At 56.0% G+C, this 24,259-nt stretch overlaps 7 protein-coding genes across 7 annotated transcripts; 5 read left to right on the forward strand and 2 right to left on the reverse strand.

Moving 5' to 3' along the window:
- Nucleotides 1-1,413: 1,413 nt before the first annotated feature.
- On the reverse strand, nucleotides 1,414-2,761 carry QBC33DRAFT_109593 (nucleosome assembly protein). The gene is made up of 3 exons (XM_060421909.1): nucleotides 2,586-2,761; nucleotides 1,694-2,464; nucleotides 1,414-1,641 (listed from the first exon to the last, which is right to left on the reverse strand). Exons 1-3 carry the CDS (start codon nucleotides 2,671-2,673, stop codon nucleotides 1,511-1,513), a joined length of 990 nt encoding a protein of 329 aa, XP_060282354.1. The 5' UTR covers nucleotides 2,674-2,761; the 3' UTR covers nucleotides 1,414-1,510.
- A 159-nt stretch (nucleotides 2,762-2,920) lies between these two features.
- On the forward strand, nucleotides 2,921-5,129 carry QBC33DRAFT_109535 (asparaginase-domain-containing protein). The gene is made up of 2 exons (XM_060421907.1): nucleotides 2,921-3,555; nucleotides 3,641-5,129. Exons 1-2 carry the CDS (start codon nucleotides 3,366-3,368, stop codon nucleotides 5,023-5,025), a joined length of 1,575 nt encoding a protein of 524 aa, XP_060282355.1. The 5' UTR covers nucleotides 2,921-3,365; the 3' UTR covers nucleotides 5,026-5,129.
- A 1,284-nt stretch (nucleotides 5,130-6,413) lies between these two features.
- Nucleotides 6,414-9,320, forward strand: QBC33DRAFT_541954 (BCS1 N terminal-domain-containing protein). Its single transcript, XM_060428216.1, has 3 exons — nucleotides 6,414-7,314; nucleotides 7,372-7,540; nucleotides 7,612-9,320. Exons 1-3 carry the CDS (start codon nucleotides 6,796-6,798, stop codon nucleotides 8,886-8,888), a joined length of 1,965 nt encoding a protein of 654 aa, XP_060282356.1. The 5' UTR covers nucleotides 6,414-6,795; the 3' UTR covers nucleotides 8,889-9,320.
- A 57-nt stretch (nucleotides 9,321-9,377) lies between these two features.
- QBC33DRAFT_541957 (tRNA synthetases class I-domain-containing protein) lies at nucleotides 9,378-13,674 on the forward strand. Its single transcript, XM_060428217.1, has 7 exons — nucleotides 9,378-9,796; nucleotides 9,865-9,870; nucleotides 9,921-10,100; nucleotides 10,246-10,358; nucleotides 10,418-11,568; nucleotides 11,622-12,184; nucleotides 12,242-13,674. Exons 1-7 carry the CDS (start codon nucleotides 9,667-9,669, stop codon nucleotides 13,351-13,353), a joined length of 3,255 nt encoding a protein of 1,084 aa, XP_060282357.1. The 5' UTR covers nucleotides 9,378-9,666; the 3' UTR covers nucleotides 13,354-13,674.
- A 137-nt stretch (nucleotides 13,675-13,811) lies between these two features.
- QBC33DRAFT_109605 (uncharacterized protein) lies at nucleotides 13,812-15,392 on the forward strand. Its single transcript, XM_060421910.1, has 2 exons — nucleotides 13,812-13,832; nucleotides 14,023-15,392. Exon 2 carries the CDS (start codon nucleotides 14,131-14,133, stop codon nucleotides 15,052-15,054), a length of 924 nt encoding a protein of 307 aa, XP_060282358.1. The 5' UTR covers nucleotides 13,812-13,832; nucleotides 14,023-14,130; the 3' UTR covers nucleotides 15,055-15,392.
- A 1-nt stretch (nucleotide 15,393) lies between these two features.
- On the forward strand, nucleotides 15,394-17,223 carry QBC33DRAFT_109543 (Hus1-like protein). The gene is made up of 4 exons (XM_060421908.1): nucleotides 15,394-15,561; nucleotides 15,627-15,732; nucleotides 15,802-16,750; nucleotides 16,808-17,223. The coding sequence occupies exons 1-4, from the start codon at nucleotides 15,519-15,521 to the stop codon at nucleotides 16,832-16,834; spliced, it is 1,125 nt and encodes a 374-aa protein (XP_060282359.1). The 5' UTR covers nucleotides 15,394-15,518; the 3' UTR covers nucleotides 16,835-17,223.
- Nucleotides 17,019-23,487, reverse strand: QBC33DRAFT_474203 (Sec23-binding domain of Sec16-domain-containing protein; the record flags this gene model as incomplete). Its single annotated transcript, XM_060425223.1, has 4 exons — nucleotides 17,019-17,945; nucleotides 17,997-21,283; nucleotides 21,455-22,359; nucleotides 22,414-23,487. 4 exons carry the CDS (start codon nucleotides 23,485-23,487, stop codon nucleotides 17,365-17,367), a joined length of 5,847 nt encoding a protein of 1,948 aa, XP_060282360.1. The 3' UTR covers nucleotides 17,019-17,364.
- Between the last annotated feature and the right edge of the window lie 772 nt (nucleotides 23,488-24,259).

The raw sequence follows: 24,259 nt of genomic DNA on the forward strand, positions 1-24,259 counted from the left end.
ATAAGACGACAGGCAGTCAGTCGTGCAAAGGTACCCGACCTGGACAAGAAGGAGGGTCACAAAGAGGACAAAGAATGGAGAGAGATAGAAGTCGGAACGAAAGAAATGCCACACCGGGACCTGTGATGAAAGAAGGCAAGTAGAAGAACCAAAGCCTCGGAAAGTGAAGAGTAGAAGTGAGGAAACAAATGGAGAGGAAACAATAAAATAAGTTGAAATCATCTAGATCCTAACCGAACGTTTTGCTCCTGCAGACACGGACTCGGATCGCTCGACCGCAAAGAGTTCCTGCAATTTCGTCCGATCGAGACTCCATAGCTACTGAGTCTCGATTCACAGCTGGATGGATGGAGGCTGTGCAAAGGGGCGAGCTGAAACACGGACAGGCTTAGCAACCGCCAAAGCTTCGCTGCGGCTGTCTCAAAGCGCTGTGGCTGGCCCCTGCATGTGAACCCTGGATATAGGGATTCCCTGTTCTTAACGTATTACCACGTAATATTATTCCTGGTGCTGAACAGATAGGATCGTCTTATAATCCATAAACGGGCACTTATTAATGAGCCAAGTCGAACCCTAAGGTGGTAATGCTTGATTGAGATAAGAATGACCCACCCTGAGGGTTGGGGTCACTGGGCGCCTTGTTGAAACAGAGGCGGGGCGGGTACGGGCGGGATAGCGCCGGGGGGTTTTTTAGGTTGATTCGGGGTCGTGGGCCAACCCACTTCCTTATCCTCAACCCCCTCGGGGACTAGCTATTTTTGTCGCCGCTTACTTGAGGTAAGTGGCTACACTTGTTCTTTGCTGGAAGGTCGTGTAGCGTTCATGTGGTCCATTGGGCAAATATCATATGTAGGAAAACTAAATAAGGCTTACTGTAGAGGGTAAAGGGCTTTGTCTTGGAGGGACTGGGGTCTCAACATAGTTGGACGACCCTCTGAGAGTTGTTGCTGAAGACAAGGATGAGAAGACCTTCGTAGTACTAGAAGTCTGGGAGGGACTGGTCTGACTGTGGTAGGACGACCGTCTGACTGAGGTTAGTTGAGGCAAGTAAAAGGAAAGGTGAATTGATCAAGACCATCTTAGGTTGCGCGATGTGTTGGGGGTAGGTTGACCACTTTCCGAGGGCGAGGTTTGGATCAGGAAGGCCGCGAGGTTGAGGGGCTTGAAGGATGAGAGAAAGAAGGAAATTCTCTGGTATTTTGAGGAAGGAGTTGGCATGTCTTTCTGAAAATAAATTCAAACGTCAACCAAAGGTGGTGATTAATGTTATCTTGGGGGCCCAGTGTCACATAACTCTGCCGCCTGCGTTGCAACATTTGACAAACTAAACCTTACAGGTGATAGCGTACAGCCAGCTTGCAGATCTGGCCTGGCAACTCCTCGCGGAATTCATCCAAATGGACGACGATAGTTCTATAGTAAGGCCGGGGGAGGGAATCTCCAGAGGTATCTCGAACTTAGCTTCCTGTAGAAGATCCTTAATAGGACCTTGGCCACATTGATGTTGTAATCATTCTCCACCAGCCTTGCGTTTCTTTGATGGCGGTGCCTCGTCACCATCCTCCTCGAGTTCCTCCAGGTCGAGTTCCATGTCGGACTCGAACTCAAGGTCACTCAAGGCGTCCTGTTCCTGAGCTTGGGCTTTTAACCCCCGTTAGTCTCGGAATTCAAGGACAGGATAGGTCCAACCTACTGAAATATTTGATAGCCCCTGGCCAAAGATCCTCGGCAATAGTGACGGCCAAGGTATCGCCCTCTGGGAAGATTTCGAGACCGTCCAACTCGTCATCGTCGTCGTCGTCGTCGTCGGCATCGTCTTCTGATGGCTCCACCTTCTTGCCCTCGAGTCTGAGCTTCCGCTGCTTCTGCTCCTTCTCGATAGCCAGTCGGCTCTCCTCTGCGGAAATCCTCTGACCCCTGAACCCAAACCAGGCAAAGAAGCTCAAGCCACCGAGTCCGGTTTCCTCAATCTTCTTCTTCAACTCCTTCTGCTGGGGCGTGAGCTCCTTGTCCTTAGCCTTGGCACCGCCCTTGCCGGCCTTCTCGAGAGCCTGGTCCTCGTCCCAGACGCGCTTAACCATGCTGAGCAGACCCCCGGTCAGGTCCTTGTCCTTCTTCCACTTGATGTCCACCGGCTCGCTGACCAGACCGGCCCAGCCATCCTCGGCACGGCGGTACCAGAACTTCTTCTCGAGGACGCGGTCCTCGAAGTATTCGTTCTCGCTGAACTCCCACTTGATGGCGACGCTTCTAGGGTCTCCCTTGGCGCCATTCTCGATCTCGAAGTGCGATACCGACAACGAGGTGAGGCACGCCAGGAGCAATGCTGAGTCCGACGGCTGGATATACTCGTCGATGTCTGGCGGGGCCTGCTCCAGGACCAGAGGCCAGAAATTGGGGATTTGCGCAACGATCTTGTGGCGCTTTTCGTAGAGGGGTTGTGTCAACTGCACTTGGTGACGGACTTTGGCCATAGGTTAGCGTGCATTGTCCCTCTTGCATGGCGGTCGTTTGGAAGACTGGTGTGTGTGATTCGGCGCATCGTTTGTCGCATCGAGTAAAACTTGATGCCAGGAGGGACTCACTAATTTCCGTCTCGACATCGTCAAACTCGAGCTCGAGCTCCGCCAATTCCTCGTACGTAACCAGGGTGTCTTGCAAACTAGACGCCATTGTTACTGCTGTATCAATTGGATTCGGAAATGGAGTAAAATGGACGTCGAGAATTTGGCTTTGGAGGTTCTGCTATCAAAAGCTTTGCAAGCGAAATTGGCTCTGGAGGCGGGGACCTATTAGCGGGTCCGGGCCGAGCTTGTGTGGGGCCGGTCCGCTGATGCTGGGTCCGGAAAGCCGATGAGAATTTCACAGCCCGGTCATAGCCTTAAGAGCGAGAGTGGGTCACGTGGACGGACTTATTTGTTAGCCAAGCAGCACCACTTGCTACAAATCGCGTCCTCGTCGGACATTCCACATAAAACCTGGAACTACCTTGCTAGTTTCCTTCCTCTCACTCTCGATGAGATTGCTGAACGGCGACGGCCCGATGTAACTTGCGATTCTCACACGCGGCTGTGCCTAGGCAGTGGTCCGGTTTCAGTCGGCTCTTACTTTCGTTTTCTGTTACTAGCGGGCTAGTCCGCCAACCCGTCACACGGCTAGTGTCGCTGTGAAGCCATAGAATTTGGATGTCTGGGTAAACCCATATTTGCTTGATCGAATCCTATACCTCCTCCTTGTTCCACAGCAGAAGCTGTGCCAACAAAACCGAGGACATACCGGTGAGACCACAGACTACTCTGGACACCGAAAACGGCACCCTTCTCCCGACAAATACTGCTCACGGGGAACCGAACTCTGTAGTCAAAATGAGCCATGCCGCCTTTACGGAACGGGACAAGCCCCAGTCCAACCACCCCGAATCACGGGTGCTCATCATCATGACTGGGGGTACCATCTGCATGCAGCCGTCTGTAGATGGGTTGGTACCAATGACTGGTTTCCTCGAGAGTGCCATGGCCCCTCGACCGTCGTTTAACGATAATTCAACCCCTCCAGGTAGGCGTCTTCGATATCCGTTCGGCGACTGGAGGATAGAATCATGGGCCGAATCATAGCCTTGGCCGTTACTGACTGGACACAGTCAAGCTCCACGCTTACAAGAATGGCGTCGAGTTCGAACTTGACAGCCTTCGCACGCCTCTGAGTGCCTACTCGCGACACATCCGGTACGGTATTCTGGAGTTCCAGCCTCTTCTAGATTCCAGCTCCATCTCGTCTTTCGGCTGGACCGAGGTCGCTCTTACCGTGAAGGAGAATTACCATCTCTTCGACGGCTTCGTTGTCCTTCATGGAACCGACTCTCTTTCCTATACCGCCTCTGCCCTGTCGTTCATGATGTCTGACCTGGGGAAGCCGGTCATTCTCACGGGTTCCCAGGCATCCATCTTCGCGCTCCAGTCGGATGCAGTAGACAACCTCCTGGGGTCACTTATCATCGCGGGGACCTTTGTTATTCCCGAGGTCTGCCTGTTTTTCCACCACATGCTATTCAGGGGCAACAGGACGACCAAAATCTCGGCCTCCTCCTTCGAGGCCTTTGGCAGTCCAAATTGCGACCAGCTGGCCAAGGTCACCAGCCTAGGGGTTGATGTGAATTGGTCTCTGGTGCGAAGGCCGACAAGAATCGCCGAGTTTCAAGTTACCAGGGCCCTAGACACGGCCCATGTTGCTTGTCTCCGCATATTCCCCGGTATCACGCCGGAGATGGTTGACTCTGTCCTTAGAGCGCCGGACCTGCGGGGCCTTATCTTGGAGACCTTTGGCATGGGCAATGCACCCGGAGTCGTTGATGGGAGCCTGACAAAGGTAATCCGGGAGGCTGTCGAGCGGGGCATCGTTATTGTGAACGTCAGCCAATGTACGAGCGGCTCCGTATCTCCTCTCTACGCCCCTGGAACAGCATTGGGCAGAGCGGGTGTGGTCTTTGGCCACGACCTCACCACCGAAGCTGCACTGACAAAGCTCTCCTACCTCCTGGCCCTGCCAAATCTCCGGTATGAGGAAATAGCCGCCAGGATGTCGCAGTCACTCCGGGGCGAGATGACAGAGTTGACCCTCCCCTCCTTCTCTCACCCGGGCGGAAGCGTGGACGCGGCGGCGGCGCGGCTCACACCAGCAGAAGCCGCATTCTCGGCCCTCGGATACGCCATCCGAGACGGGGACCTGGCCGCCGTGAGGGAGATCATAGAAGGCGATGAGGTAAACCATCAGCTGCTGAAGAGAACTGATTACGCCGGAAACACTGCCGTGCACCTCGCCGCCGTGGGACCGGAAAAGGAGGTTATGCGAGAACTCCTGACTAGGGGCGCGAGCGTCCACGTGAGGAACAGGGCCAACAACACATCGCTCTTTCTGGCGGAGAAGATTGGGAACCAGGAGTGCGTGGAGCTGCTCAAGGAGGCAGGGGCCCGCCTCTGGGAAGAAGAGCATCTAGTTACCAACTTGGAAACGCATTCAAGGGTTTAGAACGACTGGACCGGCGTTGACAAAAGGCACACATATGGTTCTCCTCCAGCACGGCGCTTTTTAGACGGCAGTCTGAATTTCACTATTATGTGAATCTACCTACGAATACAAGTTGATACTATGAGTGACCAAAACAAGACGCCGAGGTAGTGGTAGAGATTATCTTGTTCGTGGTGGTCGTTGAAATCCTTCTCTGACCCTGGAGCTATGCTAGCGCGTATCGCAGCCAGTCAGGAGCTGCTGCCTGCAGGCCTCCAGTACAGGCATAATTATAGCGTGTCTTGTCTGAGCCACAAAAGTTCGTGTGCTGCCGGCACGACGTGCCGAGTTGCAGTTCTCGGTAAGGCCGCTCCCCTACTGACTAACCTACTTGTCTGTGAACAGATGACTCATAAGGGAAACACACCGCGGCTTTATGGTGGTTCAACGGAAACACCGATACACCGAGGGTCCATAATATTTTCAATCACCATTACGGGCGTTTTCAGGGGCGCCCTGGAGTGTCACAACCGGACCACAGCTTCCGTTGTGTGACTCGTCGTCAGAACTGCCTGGCACTTTTATCACTGTTCTCGGTGGCGCAACGCCAACGAGGCGGATCTGCAGCATGGACGAGATGGTCGCACGGCAGGCTAGACCGTCGCCGAAAACAGGCAGCCTTGACAGCGGGGGAGGGAGGAATGGTCGAAGCTCAGTGGTCCATGGCACAGGGACCCCCCAGAGCATGACACTACGGCCGCGTCGCTGCCTGCCTGTACCAGCAGGTCGGAGCGGTAATGCAGGGCGGGGGTTCTCGTGACCCACTGCGGGAACTTGTTGATCTGCATGACCACTGGACTTGCATGGTCATAGATCCGTTGGCACGGGCAATTCTTAGGCGGTTCTCCAACCAGGCCGCTTGAATACGGCAATAGGCGGGGTAGATTGGCCTGTACCTAGCTTATGTATGTAGAGGTACCAACCTATTCACCGCCTCAGCTACCTACGTTTTATCAGCGCAGCAATTCAAGAAGGGGGGAGTCTCTGTCATATTTATTTGCTAGTGAGACTATTAGACGCAATTGTCCACTCAATCAACTCTTGGGGACCGAGTTTGGATGCCTTATTGAAGCCTATGCTAACAGACACAAACGGCGCTAAAACATAAATAAAACATGCCTTTAGAAACATGGGAGGCACCTATGTGGGTGCCTAGTGTCTTGGGCTGTTTGCTGTTTGCTGCAAGGCCATGTAAATGTCCCAGTCCGCCTTTCAGCCCACCTTAACGGCGCTTAGGTAGGATAATATACTTCCACATTGGCTGACCACCGTCCGTGGGAGTTCCAAGGTTCCAATGTCAAAGAGTTGATGTGAGCAGCCGTGCCTAGGGTACACCGCCAAGCAGACGTGGCAACAGACTCATCAGTCCACACCCACAACTTATAAGTTGCCACAGACTACTCTCTTAAAAGACATCTTCAAACGGCACAAAGAGTGTTGGTTTACTGTTTCCCCCTTATCGGTCGGAGATATCGGCCAACTGTAAAGCAAGGTACCTCTCTAGCTTAACTACTTGGGAGTCCTCAGAGCATCCAGGCTTGCTTCCTTTTCCTTTATAATTCTTGCCGCTCTTGTCTATCAACCTAGACGTCCGTGGCAGTCTTCATCTTTTGTAGACTTTCCTCTAGATTCCATTACCCAATTATCTTTCTAGTCCCACGTCCCCATTCCAACCCCCATCTCCGTCCCTCTCTTTTGCCCGTTCCAGGACTCAGGCACAGCGGCATAGGGATGGACCTCAACAGCCTGCTCCGTGGAGCCTTGCCCACTTTTGGCGAGAACTTGACGGAAGCTGGCGGGAATATCACCAGCCAAGAGTTCCACGATGGCATCATCAAGGGCCTCATGCCACTCTTCGGCGGAAAATTCAACCCCCTGATGCAGGCCTTCATGCTATTCTACAACATGGCCGGCAGCCGACTTGGCTTCGACCCAACTGCCATCCTGACCGCGCTGGGGTTCGTCTGGGCTGCAAACAAGCTCTGGAGACAGGTCTACATGACCGTCTACGGCGTGCTCCAGGAATACCTGACCGCCAGTATCCATATCAGCAGCAGCGACGAGATGTACCTCCACATGATGAAGTGGCTCGCCAGCCAACCGAACATGTTTAACTCGCGGGCCCTCACTGCGGAGACGACCTCGAGGACAGCGTGGGAAGAGGAGGAAGAGGCTGAAGTGGTGTCAACTAACATTTCGGCTGATGGGTCCGGCGTTTACTTGAACTTCTCAAACCAGGAGGCGAAGTCGGTAAGTCCGCAATGCCCGCTCTCGATACTTTTGAAATTGCGGCTCATATTTCTTTAGCCCCCACGATTCATCCCGGCACTCGGCGCGCATAACTTCTGGTTCGATGGCCGGTACTTTCGGTTGCACAGGAAACAGGAGTCTCTGTATGATGACGGGGCTAGTACTAATTTCCCCCAGTTCAAGGAAAAGGAGAAGCTGGTCGTCTCGTGCTACGGGCGATCTCCAGGTGTGTACAGTCAAATGAGAATGGTCCCATGCCACCACATGATCTCTTTTTGACCTCTAATGCGCCTACAGAACCGATCAAGAGGCTCCTCAGACACGCCAAAAGGCTGTACTACGATGACCACCATGCTAAGACCATGGTCAGACGGCCCAGCCCCCAGAACATGCGTAGATATGGCGGTCGACACAGCTGGATACTGGTTGCCAACCGCCCTGTCCGGCCCATGAAGACGGTTGTTCTTGATGCGGAGCAGAAGGTGCAGGTTCTTGCCGACATCAATGAATATCTTCACCCAGCCACGCCGAGGTGGTATGCCAACCGCGGTATACCGCTACGTCGCGGCTACCTCTTCCACGGCCCCCCAGGAACTGGAAAGACATCCCTCTCATTTGCTCTTGCCGGTGTTTTCGGCCTTGACATATACGTTATCAGCCTCCTGGAGCCGACCCTGACAGAGGAGGACCTCTCCGGCCTCTTCAGCTCCCTTCCTCGACGATGTGTAGTCCTCCTCGAGGATATTGATACAGCCGGACTGTCCCGCCCAGCCGGCGATGGTGAATCAAAGGGCGCAAAAGGAAAGGACGGCGAGGGCAGCAAGGAGGCCAACGTGGCTGAATGGAAAGTGGCCGACCTGGCCCGAGAACTAAAGAGACACCCCGGCGGCGCTGATGAGAAGAAGGGCATCTCCCTGTCGGGCCTGCTCAACGCCATCGACGGAGTGGCGTCGCACGAAGGACGTGTCTTGATCATGACCACGAACAAACCGGAGGCGCTTGACGAGGCTCTCATCCGTCCTGGCCGGGTTGATCTACAGGTCGGGTTTGGTTACGCAACCCAAGGCCAGGCCAAGGAGCTGTTTGAGCGCATGTACGAAGCTGACAAGCAGCACGTCAAACCTGGCCGGGCCGGGGCGCCTGATTCCGCCAAGGAACACCACCCGAAACAGAGCAATGGAAAGGCAGTCGGGTCCGACCATACGCACGTGAATGGTTCGGCCCACGCTGCCGCAGGCGACAAGGACAAGACGAGTTCGGCCCCCGACTCCGACACCGATGCCGAGGCCGAGAAGGCCGGCCTCTTGGACGCCGGGGCGCAGCAGACTACCGAACCGACTGTGGATACCCCCGACGACAACGGCTCCGAAACCGTGACCGACGACAGCCTATCGAAGCTTGCGGCGGCGTTCGCGAGCAAGATACCCGACGGCCAGTTCTCGCCCGCCGAGATCCAGGGGTTCTTGCTCAAGCGCAAGAAGAACCCCATGAAGGCGGTCCTGGAGGTTGACAAGTGGGTCGAGGCAATGCTGCTGCAGAAGGCCAGCAAGACGAAGGTGATGCAGGTGCAGTGAGGGAGATGGTCTTATTCGTTTTGTCTGGCATGCACTATTTGTCTTTAATGATAACCTAGGGTTTACGAGGGAATGGTGGTACGCTGCATTTTCCTCTGTCCTGAGTCTCTCTAGTCAAAATGGCCCCGAGCTCTTAAGGGGTGGTTGTGCTGGTACTTACAAAGCATTCGAGGGATGGTGTGGGAAGAGGGTCGAGACAAGTAGATCACGAGGATACACAATAGAACATAAAAGGGATGAATTGCCCCCCCTAAAGTATGGACAATCTGTAAAGGAAAGTATCTACAGAAATGGCTTTTCCAAATCTGCCCCTGAACTCTGGGCCTGCGCTTGGGGGTGGCGATTCAGGTGAGGTTTTCTTCTTTTTTTCTTCTTCGGGGCGCATCAAGGCTCCCCAGCACAGCATAGCTGTGTTCTCGCCATAAGATAGATATACCTGGGCCATTCTGGATGCCACGAGTTATCATCTTCCTCTTTCCAGGTATAGGAATTTAAAGAGCATCGAGTGTTCGTCTCATGCAATAGGTGACAAACTGTTGGCAAGAGGCTAACCGGAAGAAGTTACTCCCAGAATGGCGGTGTGGGGCTGGCAGGGGCCGACCAGATAGGGTCCCCGCCATCGGGTTGCCCGCCCAAGGTCTGTGCATGGCAGAAATGATGTGCCCCGCCAAGTGAGTCAAAACCCCTCCATCTCGACTCAAAAGCCTTCAGTCCCCTGAATTTTGGCCCGCGGATACTTCTGCCACAAAGGTCACGGAAATCAGATCGTGTGGACAAGATGAGCATCAATTTCTCCAAGACAGAGGAGGAGACCCTCCGCTACTGGCGGGAGATCGATGCTTTCCAAACACAGCTTCGCCTGACGGAAGGGTCCGAAAACTTCACATTCTATGATGGCCCCCCCTTCGGTATGCAATCTCTTCCGCCGTCCCTAATATGGCTACATCGTAGAGCTCACTGACAATCTCTCTCGCAGCAACCGGTATTATCCATTCGGATCCCCCGTTGTTACTCTCTCTGACAGCTATCCAGGCCTACCCCACTACGGGCACCTACTCACCTCCACCATCAAAGATATTATACCACGATACTGGTCTATGAAAGGCTACCATGTCATCCGCCGCTTTGGGTGGGATACGCACGGTGTGCCTGTAGAATTCGAGATCGACAAAAAGCTGGGGATCTCTGGCCGAGATGCTGTCCTGAAGATGGGTCAGTCAAGATCCAGTCCGAAGCCTTGTTGATATGGGCTGTCCAGAGGTGTGGGGTTCCGCCAATGCCGGAGGCGCTCTTCTCTGCTACAGCCCCATTGACGAGTCTTATTACGCCTGGCAGATACTGACCAGGCATTACCTAGGTATCGACAAGTATAACGCCGAGTGCCGAGCCATTGTAATGAGGTACGCAGGTGAATGGAGGGAGATCATTGAGCGTCTGGGTCGCTGGATCGACTTCGACAATGACTACAAGGTTTGGCCCACGCATTTTGTATCAGTCTTACGTCCGTTACTGACGGTGGACTTGCACAGTCCATGGACACTACCTTCATGGAATCTTGCTGGTGGGTATTCAAACAGCTCTTCGAGAAGGACCAGGTCTACCGAGCCTACCAGATCATGCCCTTCTCGACGGCGCTATGTACACCACTCAGCCAAATGGAGTCGAAAGAAAACGAGAAAATGACCCAGGACCCTTCGATCTTGGTTTCGTTTCCCGTGTTGGAGCAGCCCGACTTTGCCAACACCTCCTTGGTCATCTACACAACAACCCCCTGGACTCTGCCGTCCAACCTCCTCATTGCCGCCCATCCCGATTTCGAGTACATGGTGATCCTCGACGAGAAGTCCGGTAACCAGTACATCCTCCTGGAGGTCGGACTTTCGATGCTTTACAAAGACCCGAAAAAGGCAAAGTACAAGGTCATCAAGAAGGTCAAGGGCAAGGACATGATTGGCTGGCAGTATAAGCCTCTGTTCCCATACTTTGCTGAGAAGTTCTCCGATTGTTTCCGTGTCATTGGGGCAGACTATGTCGAGGCGGAGGAGGGCACAGGCCTCGTCCATCAGGCGCCAGCCTTCGGTCAGGAGGATTACGATGCAGCAGTCGCCGCGGGTTATATCTCTCCGAAGCGCCTGCCGCCATGCCCTGTTGACGAGAAGGGCCAATTTACTTCGGAGATTTCGGACTACGCCGGCCAGCATGTGAAGACAGCGGACAAGGCCATTCTCAAGGACCTGAGGCTCACAGGCCGTCTGCTAGTCGAAAGCCAAGTCACCCACGTGGACAAGTTCTGCTGGCGGTCCGATACTCAGCTTATCAGGAAGGCCGTCTCGTCCTGGTTCATTCGAGTGGCAAGTTCGAGAGAGGATATCCTCCAAAACCTTGAGGCTACCAATTGGGTCCCACAGTTTGTCAGGGACAAGCGCTTCGCCAACTGGGTTTCCAACGCCCATGATTGGAATGTGTCCCGGAACCGTTACTGGGGGACTCCGCTTCCGCTCTGGGTTAGCGAGGACTACGAAGAGGTCATCTGTGTGGGAAGCATTGAGGAGCTGAGGGAGCTCAGTGGCTTCGAGGGCTCCCTGGATGATATCCACAGGGAGAAGATTGACGGGATAACAATCCCGTCCAGGAAAGGGAAGGGAGTCCTTCGACGTGTGGACGAGGTCTTTGACTGCTGGTTTGTGACTACCTTCCCCCCCTTTCGCCTCTCGCTTGACTGACACGGACTAGGTTTGAGTCGGGCAGTATGCCGTACGCGTCCAACCACTACCCATTCGAAAACGCGGATGCTTTCCAGAAAGGTCGCTTCCCTGCGGACTTCATTGCCGAGGGCTTGGATCAGACTCGTGGCTGGTTTTACACGCTGTCCGTCCTCGGAAACCACCTCTTCGGGACGTCGCCCTTCAAGAATTGTATTGTCAACGGACTCGTGCTCGCAGAAGATGGCAAGAAGATGTCCAAGAGCCTCAAGAACTACCCGGACCCCAGTGCCGTCATCAACTTGCACGGATCTGATGCTCTCCGTCTCTACCTCATCAACTCCCCGGTTGTCAGAGCAGAGCCGATGAGGTTCAAGGAATCTGGAGTCAAGGAGGTAGTATCCAAAGTCCTCCTTCCCCTGTGGAACAGCTATCGTTTCTTCTACGAACAAGCAAACCTTTTCAAGAAGATTACCGGCAACGACTTCGTTGCTCAGTCTCTAGCATCGGACAAGGGCGTAAGCAACGTCATGGACCGGTGGATTCTTGCGGACTGCCAGAGCATGTTGCGCTTCATCAACGAAGAGATGAACGGTGAGTTATGGCTCGGTACGCCCCAACTGGAATCATCAGAAGACTGACTTTAAAAAGGCTACCGTCTCTATACTGTCGTCCCACGACTGCTCCAGGTCATCGATAACCTCACCAATTGGTACATTCGCTTCAACCGCAAGAGGATCAAGGGAGCTGCGGGGCTTGGGATTGAGGACACGAACGAAGCATTGAGCACCCTTTGCCAGGTGCTTTTCACGCTGGTCCGGGCTCTTGCGCCGTTCATGCCGTTCATAACCGAACACATCTACGGCCTTTTGACGCCGTACCTTGGCGACGCGCTTGCGGAATTCAAGAACACGCAGAGCGTCCACTTCCTCTCGTTCCCGACCGTGCAGGAGAACCTCTTTGACGAAGTTATCGAACGGAAGGTTTCCGCCATGCAGGCCGTTATCCAGCTCGGGAGAACTACGAGAGAGCGCAAGAATATCGCCCTGAAGACTCCCTTGCTTTCCATGGTGGTCATCGCAGACACCGAGTTCCTCGCTGATGTGGAGTCGTTGCTGTCCTACGTGAAGGATGAGCTCAATGTCCGGGACGTCATCCTGACTACCGACGAAGAGAAATACAATATCGTCCTCGAAGCTCGGGTTGACTGGCCAACGCTCGGCAAGAAGCTCAAGAAGAACGTCCAGGTCGTCCGCAAGGCTCTTCCAAGCCTGAAGCAGGAGGAGCTCAAGCAATACTTGCGCGAAAGGAAGCTGACCGTTGGTGGCATCGAGCTAGAGGGAGATGATCTGACCATTGTGCGTATCCTGGGGCAGGACACCCCCGGCTCCTCGGATAAAGAAGGCCCCCAGTACGAACCGTCTTTCTCAAGGGACGTCATTACCTTGCTTGATACAGCGTCGCACCCGGAGCTGGTGGATGAGGGGCTGACCCGCGACTTGATCAACCGGGTACAGAGGATGCGGAAGAAGGCTGGCCTGGTGACGACGGACGATATCCACATGCAGTACAGCGTCGTGTCCAACCCGGACAATGTCGACCTGGATGGGGTGATCTCCTCTCGACAGGATGCCTTTGTGACTACGTTGCGTGGGAAGCTGGAACCGCTTCTGCCTGACGGGCCCGAGAGTAGAGCTGCTATTTTGGAAGAAGAGCACACTATTGGCAATTTAACCCTGTTGCTGAAGCTTGCTCATCTCTGAGCACAGGCTTCTCCTGCTGCAGATACGGATAGAGTTGGGTGGAATTGTTGGCGTTGTCGTTATAGCCGTATATGCAGGGGGGTTCAAAAGAGGTTCAAAAGAAAACCACACGGAGCTGAATAGTGGCATTCATAAACGAACATCCAAAGTCCTTGCATTGTCTGACATGTGAAGTACAAGGGGCTCTCTCTTAGCGCGTACGCCGAATCAAGGTGGAACGCAACAATAGGCCCCCATCGGGATGTATTCTGTAGGTAAGCTCGGAGCGGAATGGGTCTCCCTGTAGATTTGAATACGAAGGTTTCATTGGTGCTTGAACGTGTCGACATACTTTTTGCTAGATGGCAAAGGAATCATATGCAGGCCAGTTTCAAAAGCATCCCCATGGCAGCTTAACTCTAAATTTCCGGATTTCCTCTTGCGTGGCAGCTCGCCGGAGGCATGTTGCACATCATATGTATGTTGCTGCGTAGCTGTAGGTATTTATAGCAAATATTCCCCCCCCCGCCCAAAAGAGTTTGCAGGTGCCCCTCCTTTTTTGACGCAGGCTGCGTATTGTATCGTACACCCGGGAAGCAAATGGGAGACAGTGGGAGCCTAGGTGGTGCCACAAAGAGAGCTGACCTACCTACCTACTTACTTGCCAACCCCCGGCTGACCTCGAACAAGTCCTACCCTCCAGCTGCCTGCTGTCTTGGACCTCTACCTCCCACTCCACCTCGTCTACCTAATATTTGACCATTTGACCCGGACTGAGACATTTCTAAGTCATTACCAATGTCCACTTCTTCTCCCTTCCCCAACTCCCACAACCATAGAGTTTTCTTTCTCACCAAGGGACCCCAACCCCGCCCCGCCGCCATGAACGCCGCCGGCCCAGCAAGAAGACAAGCGAGCCGGCGCACGAGCGCCAGCCGCAAACCCACCACCTCCGCCTCCGCCGACGACAACAGCAACAACGAGAAGCCTATAAGCGGACGACACCAACACCAACACCAACAACAAGAACAACACAACGTCACCGCCGCACCCCCAACCGCACCCCCCCGACCGCCCCAAGCCCAGCCCCAGCCATGCCCAATCTGCCAGGAGCCCGTCGGCCGCCCGACACCCGAGGGCGTGACCGAGGCCTGGAGCAGGCTCCCCTGCGGGCACCGGTTCGGCAGCGTGTGCATCAAGCGGTGGCTGGGCCTGGTGGCCGACGAGAGGCCCGCGTGTCCCGTGTGCCGCCGCACGGCCACGCACCTGTGCGGGCACCCGGCCGTGCCCGTCGTCATCGTCGGCGGCAGCGGCGACGCCAAACCGCCGCTGCGCCGGGGGGGCGCCAGGGCGGGGGGGAAGAAGAAGAACAAGGGCTTTGATGGTGGTGGGAGGGGAGGTGCGGCGGCGGTGCAGGAGGTTGGGGCGGGGGCGGGGACGGGGACGGGGACGGGGACAGGGGTGAAGGAGGTGGATGTTGCCGAGACGGTGTGCGGGTACTGTCGGTCGTCGGCGAGGGTGGCGAGGAGGAGGAGGTGGGGGAGGAGGAGGACATGGCCGTTCAAGCTGGTATTGGGATGTCTGTACTTGATCCGCCACGGGCGGCGGTGGCGGCGCCCCGGCGAGTCGGACTACATGCCGCCGGTGGTCCTGGTGGGGATGCGGGAGCGCGACCCGGAGTGGGAGGAGTGGTGGAAGGAGCAGGAGCCTTGGGGTGTGTAAATTGGGGGACGGGGGACGCGCAGTATGCTGCTTGCACTATGCTCATCATACGGCGCGGCGGAGAATCGGCTTGATGGGTTTTAGAGGGGTATGGAGTCTGCGATATGATTTGGCTTCGGAACGCGGGATATCACTCCTCTGAGTACCTACCTATAGATGGATGTTTGTTAGGTTGTTTGCTATAAGGCTAGTTGACAGCAGGAGGAGGCTTGGGAGGAGAGCTAGCGCGGGCCGTGCTTGGCTTTGACATGGGTGATGATACTTTGCGATAGGTATAGTGGGGTCAGCGTGGGATTTCTCCAAATGCTCAGGATAACTGCCAATCTAGACCCCGCATTAATTACTGAACTACCGGAACCCCCCCTAACGCGAGAACATCTCCGTTGAAGACGGGAATTCACCGCGACTTTTACGCGTTGCAGATTGTAGAACGCTGATGGGCGCCACCGCTTCCTGAGGTTAAGATGCGGTTCAAAACGGAGTTGAAAAACATCCGTACCTTTTCAAGTCAGCTCAACACCCTCCATAAGCTTTCTGTCCGGCTCCCCATTTCTGACAAAGCTGTCGAGTAGAACTAGTCGCGGCGCTCAACTCCCTCGAGAAGATCGCCTGGGTGCGCCTCGACGATGACACCGCTCGATTCACCGTGATCCCGGACACGGGATCCCAAGTCTGGGCGTGAGTCATTGGCAAACTCCTGTCTGTAGTCTTTAGAGAAGCGACCCCCTAACTCGCATCCCCGTCTAGCTCACTGTCGATGGACCTGATCTTCGAAAACTACCACATCCAATCCGCCGAGGCGAACAACACCATCAACCTCGAGCTGCCCCTCGGCCCGCTCCAGCGAGCCCTAAAGTCCGCCCTCGGCAGCACGGCCGCCAGCCTCCGCCTGACCAAGCGGGACGGCATCCCCGTTCTCTCCATGACGATCCACACCAACACCAAAGACACCGGCGCAACCACCACCGGTGGGGGCCAGTTCGGAGCCGGAGCCGGGGCAGGACGGGGCGGCGACGACGACGACGGCGGGCCGGACCCGTTCGGCGACGTGTTCCAGCAGGAGTCCCTGGAGCTGTCCCTGCGGCGGGGGCGTGAGAAGGTCATCACGCAGGACATGCCGGTGCGGGTCCTGCACCCCGACACGGTCGAGACCATCATGCAACCCAAGGTGCGTGAGCCCGACGTGCACATCCAGCTGCCGCCCCTGCTGCAGCTCAAGGCCATCTCGGACCGCTTCACGCGCCTCGCCGCCACCAGCACCTCCTTGGCCTCGGGGGCAGCAGGGAACAACAACAACACATTTGCCCCCGGTGGGGGAGGAGGGCGAGCCGCCGCATCCTTGTCCGCCTCGTCCCCGCGGCTCGAGCTCTCGGCGAACATGCACGGCGGCCTGCGCCTGCGGATCGCGACGCCCTCGCTGGACGTGACGTCGACGTGGGGCGGCCTGGAGAACCCGGAGCTGGACCCGGCGCAGCTGTCGGTGCCGCTGGCCGAGCACCCTTCGACGCGGTTCCGCGACGCGGGGCCCGACGCCTGGGCGACCGTGCGCGTTGACGGCCGCGACTGGAGCAGGGTCCTCAGCGTGGGCCGGCTCGAGGGCCGCGTCATTGCCTGCTTCGCCGACGACCACGCGCTCATACTCTATGTTTATGTGCCGCAGTATGACGATGCTTCGGCTGAGGACTCGGTTGTTACGGTTGGTTCCCCCCCGCCCTTTTTCCTTCCTCTTGTGGCTTGGCTGACCTAAAGAAAGTATTATGTCTCGTCTTATAGTTTGTAATCTGACTGTAGATACATGATGGACGGAGGTGGAGCTGCGGCTGGGGGCATTGCTTCTTCACATTTGCTGGTTGAAATAAAGGAGCTTGAGAGCTAGCGTTAAATTCTTGGGACCTGGGGCATCGCTTGATGTTATGATGTACAAAACTACACAATTGCCCACTCAACATAGATATGCACTCTTCGTAATACACTAGAAGTAAGACATTCGTTTGTTTGTTCGGTGTCGTCTGTCCTAGTTTCTTATCTACTCCGAGATCCCCAGTTTTGTAACCGGATAATATGAACCCAGGAGCAGGACGCCGGTGTCGGTTTCCTCATGATGATGATAGACAGGGATTATTACAAAAGCAGGTATTGTACTGTACAGTATAGCAATGGGTCAGCAATATGCTGGTTTCCCTCAAACACCCGTAACCCCCCTGTATGTGTATGTATATCTTATGCGCTGTCACCAAGCCATAGCTCTTTGAATCGGTTCCTCATCCTCTAAAAATGTTCATCCATCCATCCTCGTCAGTCCAGGCGTGATTACGAATTCGCCATCACGTCGACATATCTCCCACTCTTCCTCGCCTTCTTAGCGCCCTTCTGCCGCGGTCCCACGCTGAGCAGGTCGTCGATGCTGCTCGCGTTGCTAATGGTCCTCAGCGGCGGACCCGGCGGCCCGCTGGCAGTGCTTGTGTTCGAGGCCGACCGCAGCATGGATGCAGGGCCCGGTGCGAAATTGCCCTCAGACCCGCCAGGGTTGGCCGCCGCAGGGGCTGACGGCGACGACGTCAAGGAACCCATTGGCCGCCCGCCCGGCCCGCCCGGCGGCGCGCTGGCGCGGCCCAGGGCAGCCGATGCTGGCGGCGGTGGGGTGGAAGCGGCGGAACGGGCGGTGGCCCTGGGGGGCGGGGGAGTAGCCGTCTTTGCCGCATTGTCCTCGGTGCCGCCCTTCTTGTTAATCCAGCGCTTCTGTTCAGGGTCGTAGTAGAACGAGTTCTGCTCTCCAAGTTTGGCGCGGATAGGTTTGTTGGGTGAAGCCGAGTCCAGCGACTCCTTCTTTGCTCCGCCACCGCCGAACCAGCCGGTGAAGCCCCAGCCTTTCTTGCCCGCCTTTGCCTCAGCTGCTCGTTTCGCTAATACTTTTGTTAGCAGTTTCAAATCGCCCCGTGTACGGTCTTGATGCTTACCATCCTCCTCCGCTGCCTTGCGGAACATTTCGGCGTTCTCCCGGTCTTTCTCCTCCTTCGACTTTTCCCCAGCTTTTACGACTGGAATGTCGACGTCGTCGTCGTCGTACATGATGCCCTTTTTGGGCTTGGGCTTTGACTCCGAGTCTGAATCACCATCCGGTTGCGAAACGGGCTCGTACGACGGCGGCTCGTATCCATAGGGCTGATATGAAGGGGGCTCGTAGCCGGTGCTTGCTGTCTCTTCTGTTGCATCGGCTCCTTTCTCCGCAGGAGGTTCATACGGCGTGAATGAAGGCGGTTCATAACCGTACGACGGCGGTTGAGACGGTTGACTCTCAGAGATCATGGTCGAGTCGTTCACCACGCTGGCAGTATTTTCTTCTCCGGTGGGACTGTGTGGCTCATATGGTGATCCATTTGGAACAGAATTGGTCTTTGCGTGGAGCTCATATCCCGGAGCCGCAAAACCCGGAGCCACTGATGGCTGTGAAGCGGCATGGTGATCAGGCGGTGAGACTGGCATGTAGGACGATTCTGTTGAAAGAGTCGGCTGGTAGCTTGGAGCTGGCAAGGAAGAGTTGTTTGGTACGTAGGTGTTCGGAACCCCAGGCTGCATCTCGGAGGACCTCCTGGGCGATTCGAAAGATCCCTGGTTGAACTCACTGGACCTGCGCTCTATCGAAGTGCGCGGCGCGTATGTGGCGCCCGGCTCATAAGGACTGGACGTGCCAGCCGCCGGCTGTGAAGGCAGAGGCGCATATCGAGAAGCAGCCCTGGTGGGGGGATTGGTTGGGGCGGCAGAAGCCACGGGTCCATTCGCCATCGGGTACCCAGGCATCGAGCCTAACCCTTGGTGTTCAAAGCCAGATGAAGACGGCGGTCGGCTGACGGTAGGCGTGCCTCCGACAACTCGAGCGAATGGACCGGACTCTACGCCATCGGCTGACGATGCCTGGCCGGCATTCTCGCCGTCCTCTCCGGAGACAAACTTGTTGAAGCGGTCCCACACGCTATCCGTTACCTTGTTCATGCTGGGCTTCGGAATCCATGAGCTAGACTCCTCCTTGGGGCTATGCTTCAGCCTCTTCATCAGGTCGTCGACAGCAAACTCTAGGATGATGTGGTGGTACGGAGACCTCCTCGTCTGTGAGGTTATAGCGTTTAGGATGGCCTCGCAATACTGCAGGGCCTTCTGGCGATGACCATACTCGGCGAGGGCGAGGGCGTGCTGGAGCTTGTACGCAGCCAGATGCGGACTGGTCAAGGTGACGTTAGACGCCCCTGCCAGACTCAGGCCATACTCATACACTTCGCTGAGGAGGAGCGGCTCTATCTCCTTGGCAAACTGGTCGGCCTGCCTCTTGTGGTCCGAGCCAACCAGGACAAAGTTGGAGGCCGGGTCGTCGAGCCCTCCAAAGACGGTGTGATTTCTGGCGAATATGAAACAGATATGGGCTGCTTCTGCCCTTCCATAGCCGGAGAGGAGATTGCCGAGCGAGTTCATGGCCCGCGTGTCATCCGTGCTTCTGTTGCTCAGAATAAGCCCGAGGGTTTCCTGCCATTTGTCGAGTCCTTCCATGGCATCCTTTGACGGGCCCAGGGCTGTGTCCTTGGCTACCAGTTGGAGGCCGGCACGGGCATGCACTGGCACGAGCTCATCGACGCATTCGTCGTGGTTGCCAGAGAGGATTTCGTAGAGGGTAGCAAGCGACTCATTGTTGTGACCGGGATAGTTCACCTCCTTCCTGACAAACTCCTGCGTGACCTGTTTGTAGAGATCCGGGGAGACGGTGTTTGCGATAAGCAGGGCGTGGCCCCAAAGTCGTTTGTCGGCCGCAACCCACACGGCCTTTTCGCGGGCGCCAATCAGGAGGTGATTGCGAACCTCCTCAATGGCTGATGGATCCACCGCGTCGGAATGCATCTGTGCAGCAGGAGCGCTGTGTGGCGCCTTGACGCTTCCTCCGACGGCTGCGTGCATCGGTGCTCCGTCCGCCGTATGTCCACCGAGTTGCGGCGAAAGTACGGCGCGAACGGCTTGCTCGACTGTTGCATTTCCGTCCAGACAGCCGTCATATTCAACGAAGAGGCGCAGGATCTTCCATAGAAGAACTCTCTCTACTGCCCGCTTATCTTCATGCGAGACATGCGGCTGGAAGGGCATATTCTTGGGCAAACGGGCTTCCAGGTCCTCTATGCCCGTGCTTAGCCAAGTCAGTGTTTCCTTCTTTTTCGACTTCCCCTTGAGAGGCCCGGGGAATTTTGCCAGCCGTTCCTCCAACGGATAGATATCCTTGATGTTCTGCACCTTGACCTCTCCTGGGCTACGGACAACCATCGGAACCGTTTGGCTGATGCCGTAGCGTGGAATATCCTTGGGGAACATGGTAACAACGGCGCCTCCGAGGCCCCATGTCATGAGCGGAGCACCTTTCCATCTCTGAAGAGGATCTTGCTCGCGCCCATCGGTTGGTGGGATAAGGTTAAAGTGCTGGGAAGATCCACGCGGTCGGGAGGCAGTCGAGGATAAAGCAGGAACTGGGGCTTGGGGCATCGGGATGACAGAAGGCGGCGCCATTCGCGGAGATGCGGGCCCCTGGGCTGACGAAGGGCGTGGGGTAGGATCCACTGCTTTGACGCCGGCGCGATTGCCGTAAAGAGCGCCTGGCGACTGTGTCTGTGACCTGGCCGGGGGGACAAGATCTGGCGCAGGACTGTAGCTTGACATGCTTCGCTTGGGTGGAGAAAGAGCTGATTGCGCCGGGAGCGAAGCTGGTTTCGGGGGTTGCCTGGGTCGATAAGGCACCTGACCATATCCGGACCCCGGGGGTGCCTGCGGAGGGCTCTCTTCCTCCTCGACTTCGCGGGTGGGCGGCAATGATGGAACCCTCTGGAATCGAGATTCGTAGCTGCTGCGTCTATCCAGGTGACTGGCCTCGACATGGTTCGGAGGCATGGACCTTGCCTGGTCATGCGAGACTTCAAAATGCGCCAGAGGACTTGAAGTACGGGGTTGATGAGGAAGAACAGTAGGCGTGACAGTTCCCTGAGCTGGAGTGTAACTCGCGCTGGGCGATCGAGTGCTTGGCGGGGCCGGAGAGTACCGGGCCGCAGCGGCGGCAGGAATGGCTCCGTTGGGATGGGGCATGCCTGAGGCTGCCGGGGAGTATCGATTGGACGCTGTAGGAGGCAAGCTCGACACGGTGCCGGGACCAGCCTGAAGCGGAGCGTATGGGCTGACCCGCTCGGGAGCTACCAGGTTTCCAACACTGGTAACAGGCGGATGAGCCGGATATTGCTGCGCCGAGGGTGGAGGGAGTTGAGCTGCGTACTGCTGTGCCAGAGGTGGTTGTGATTGAGCTGGAAAGGGCTGCGCCGGAGGTAGTTGCGGTTGAGCTGGAGAGTACTGCGCCGAAGGTGGAGGCGGTTGAGCAGAGTACTGCTGTGCCAGGGGTGGAGGTGGTTGAGCAGGGTACTGCTGTGCCAGAGGTGGAGGCGGTACCTGTGACGGGGGCTGACTGCTTTGGGGCACATAAGGGCTTGCCTGGGATGGCGATGGCAGGCTCTTGTTGCTCTGTCTCGATGTCGGCCGAGGTTTGGATGTTCGCGGTAGCTCCTCGAAGAAAGCCTCCTGTGGCTTTGAAACCGGTGGCGGAGGCTTAGGAATCCCAACTTGCGGACGCGTAGCTTGAACGAAGCTCTGTGGTGGGAGATTCGGGACCGAGTGGCTGCTCGGAAGAGGCGCCTGATTCATGCTGCTACTGCGAGGAGCTGGTGGCCCGGGGGGAGCGACTGGCGATGCCTGCACCCGTTGAAGATTCTGCATGCTCACCCGCTTCTTTGGCTTCACCACCTCCATCGGAAGATCGTACGGCGAGGTATATCCGCCTTTGGATTTATCCACGAAACTCTGAGCCTTTTTGGGCTCTGTACGGGGCGGTTGAGCCCCATACTGGGGGCTAACGAAAGCCGGCGGAGCAGAAATCGTAGGGAAAGGGAAAGCCGGCGACGCTGCAGGCTGCATCCCAGTCATGTTGGTGGTAGAAGGCGCGTATGAGATTGAGGCCTGTGAGACCAAACCTTGGGGCTGGTTTGGTGGGAGATACCGGCTGTTCAAACCTGTACTTCCCCCGTTTGGAGCAGATGGTGCTGGTTGTGGTTGTGGTTGTGGAGCCGGCTCGACAACTAGAGGCGTCGGTTCATCCTCCTGGTCATCGAGGAAACCTTCGTCATCACTGCCGAAAAAGGCAGCCGGGTCGACCTCCTTCGGATTCCCGGCTTCGTCAAAGAGAAACTCCTCATCGTCGTCGCCCGAGAACATAGCCTTCCACTTAGCATCCAGATCCTCGCTGCCTCCCTCCTTCGAACCCTCCTCATTCGATACCTCCTCGTTCAAGACCTCCTCTTTAATCTCGGCGGCTTCTTCAGGCGGAGCTGTGCCCGAAGGTGGTTCATCTTCGTCTTCCTCCTCCTCCTGAGCTTCATCAACCGTGTGGATGTTCGAGAACGAATCTCCAACACGAAGGCCATCCATGACCTGCGCGGTGGACTTGCGCTCCAGCGACCGAGGTTCTGGGTCTTGAGATCCAGAATCGCCCGCGCCCGGTATTTGGTTAAAGAAGTCGTCCTCGTCGGCAGCAAACTCGCTTGCAAAAGCATTGTGCGGGCCAGAATCGTGCTCTTCCCGATCATGAGAAATTAGCGGTAATCCTTCCGTGAATCTGGCCTCAGAAGCTTCTTCGTTGCTTCCGTGAACGTCACCTCCAATGTACTGATGGCTCGTATCACCCTCGAGGTCGTCGTCATCATCAAACGCATTGTCTTCGTGCAATTCCTGCAAGGGGCTCGCAAAATCGGCCCCAGAGTCCACGCGCCTGTCATGCTCTTCGATCTCATGAATGACATCTTCTGCCTGGCTCGAAGGAAGCGGTTGTTCAACGACATGGCTACCGGATTGGTTAAGCGGAGGAACAGGGGGGAATGAATTGGTTCGGTCTGATGGCGGCATGAATTTGAAGGGATCAGTGTCGACCCTAGCCAAGGATGGCTCTTCGTCCTCATCATCGGCCCAACTGACGTCGTGGGAAACGGTCCGCGCGAAAGACATTGAGCTCAGGTGTTTGCCCGCATTGGTAGATTCTGCTTCTGCTTCTTCCTGACCAGTCATATACGGTGTTTCAAGACCTTCGTTAGACGGTGGCGGCACATTGCTGGCGTCTGCTAGCCAGTTATCCCCTGCCTCGTACTCGGGAAACCAGGCATCGGGGCCGATGCTTTTGTCGTGCACTTCCTCGACGGGCTCTTCTAAGTTGTCGACAACTGGTTCGGGGCTGTCGATAACCGGCTCGATATCTCGGGGTGCTTGGTCGTCGGGCGGATTCGGGGGAGGCAGGGATGGTCTCCGATTAGGGGTCGGCGCGACGTTCGGCATCAGCGCCGGATGCCATGATGCGTGTGGAGCATCGGATGACATGGTTGCTGTATTAGACAGACGCAAGAAACGAAGTCGTACTCAAGGAGATGGAGGCCGAAGAAGAGTACTAATTGTGGGGCGAGTCAGCAATGAGGCGGGAAAGGGTCGCCTCGCAGAAATGAGGCAATCGCGAGCACGCGATGGCCAACATCTGCGCTTGCGGGAAGGCGAACGCTAGGGAAGGAAGTCGTACGTACTTGTACAGTACAAAGGTCTCGAACAAAGAAAAGGAGCGCTATTAAAGGCCGATCATCTTGAACGACTAGGAAAGTTGATGGCAAGAATTCGTCGATTCGATTCCTCCTCCTTTTAGAACTTGCAAGCTGGCAACTGTGACGACAATCTGGCAGGCTTGGTTTAACCCAGCAATCGGGGATCTTTGTCAGACCCACCATTTCCCGGAACCCCCAAAAACCCTCGACAAGTGCATTTTCGGCGAGGCATATGTATTTCTCGAAGTTTACTGTACGTGCATAGTTTATCCAGCACTTGCATTACAACAGGCGACACACCTCCAGCTACATAGTTACCTCGCAGGCTGGTCTTGGCTTCACTTTATTTTTCCAAGAGGTTGTCTCCGCGGGCAGGGGCATTTAGCTATGCGGGTAGGGGCGGTTAGGTAGGTATTTGAGCAGGGTCATTCAGCTATTTAGGCAGGGGCATTTAACTGTTAGGGTAGGGGCATTTGGCTAGCCGTCGCTGTCACTATTGCTCTTGCTGTCGCCGTTGCCGTCGCCGTTGCCGTTACCGTCGTCGTCGCCGTTCCCGTCGC

This window comes from Phialemonium atrogriseum, assembly GCF_030411735.1.
Source record: "Phialemonium atrogriseum strain 8032-3 unplaced genomic scaffold QBC33scaffold_16, whole genome shotgun sequence".
Classification (NCBI taxonomy): Eukaryota; Fungi; Ascomycota; class Sordariomycetes; order Cephalothecales; family Cephalothecaceae; genus Phialemonium; species Phialemonium atrogriseum.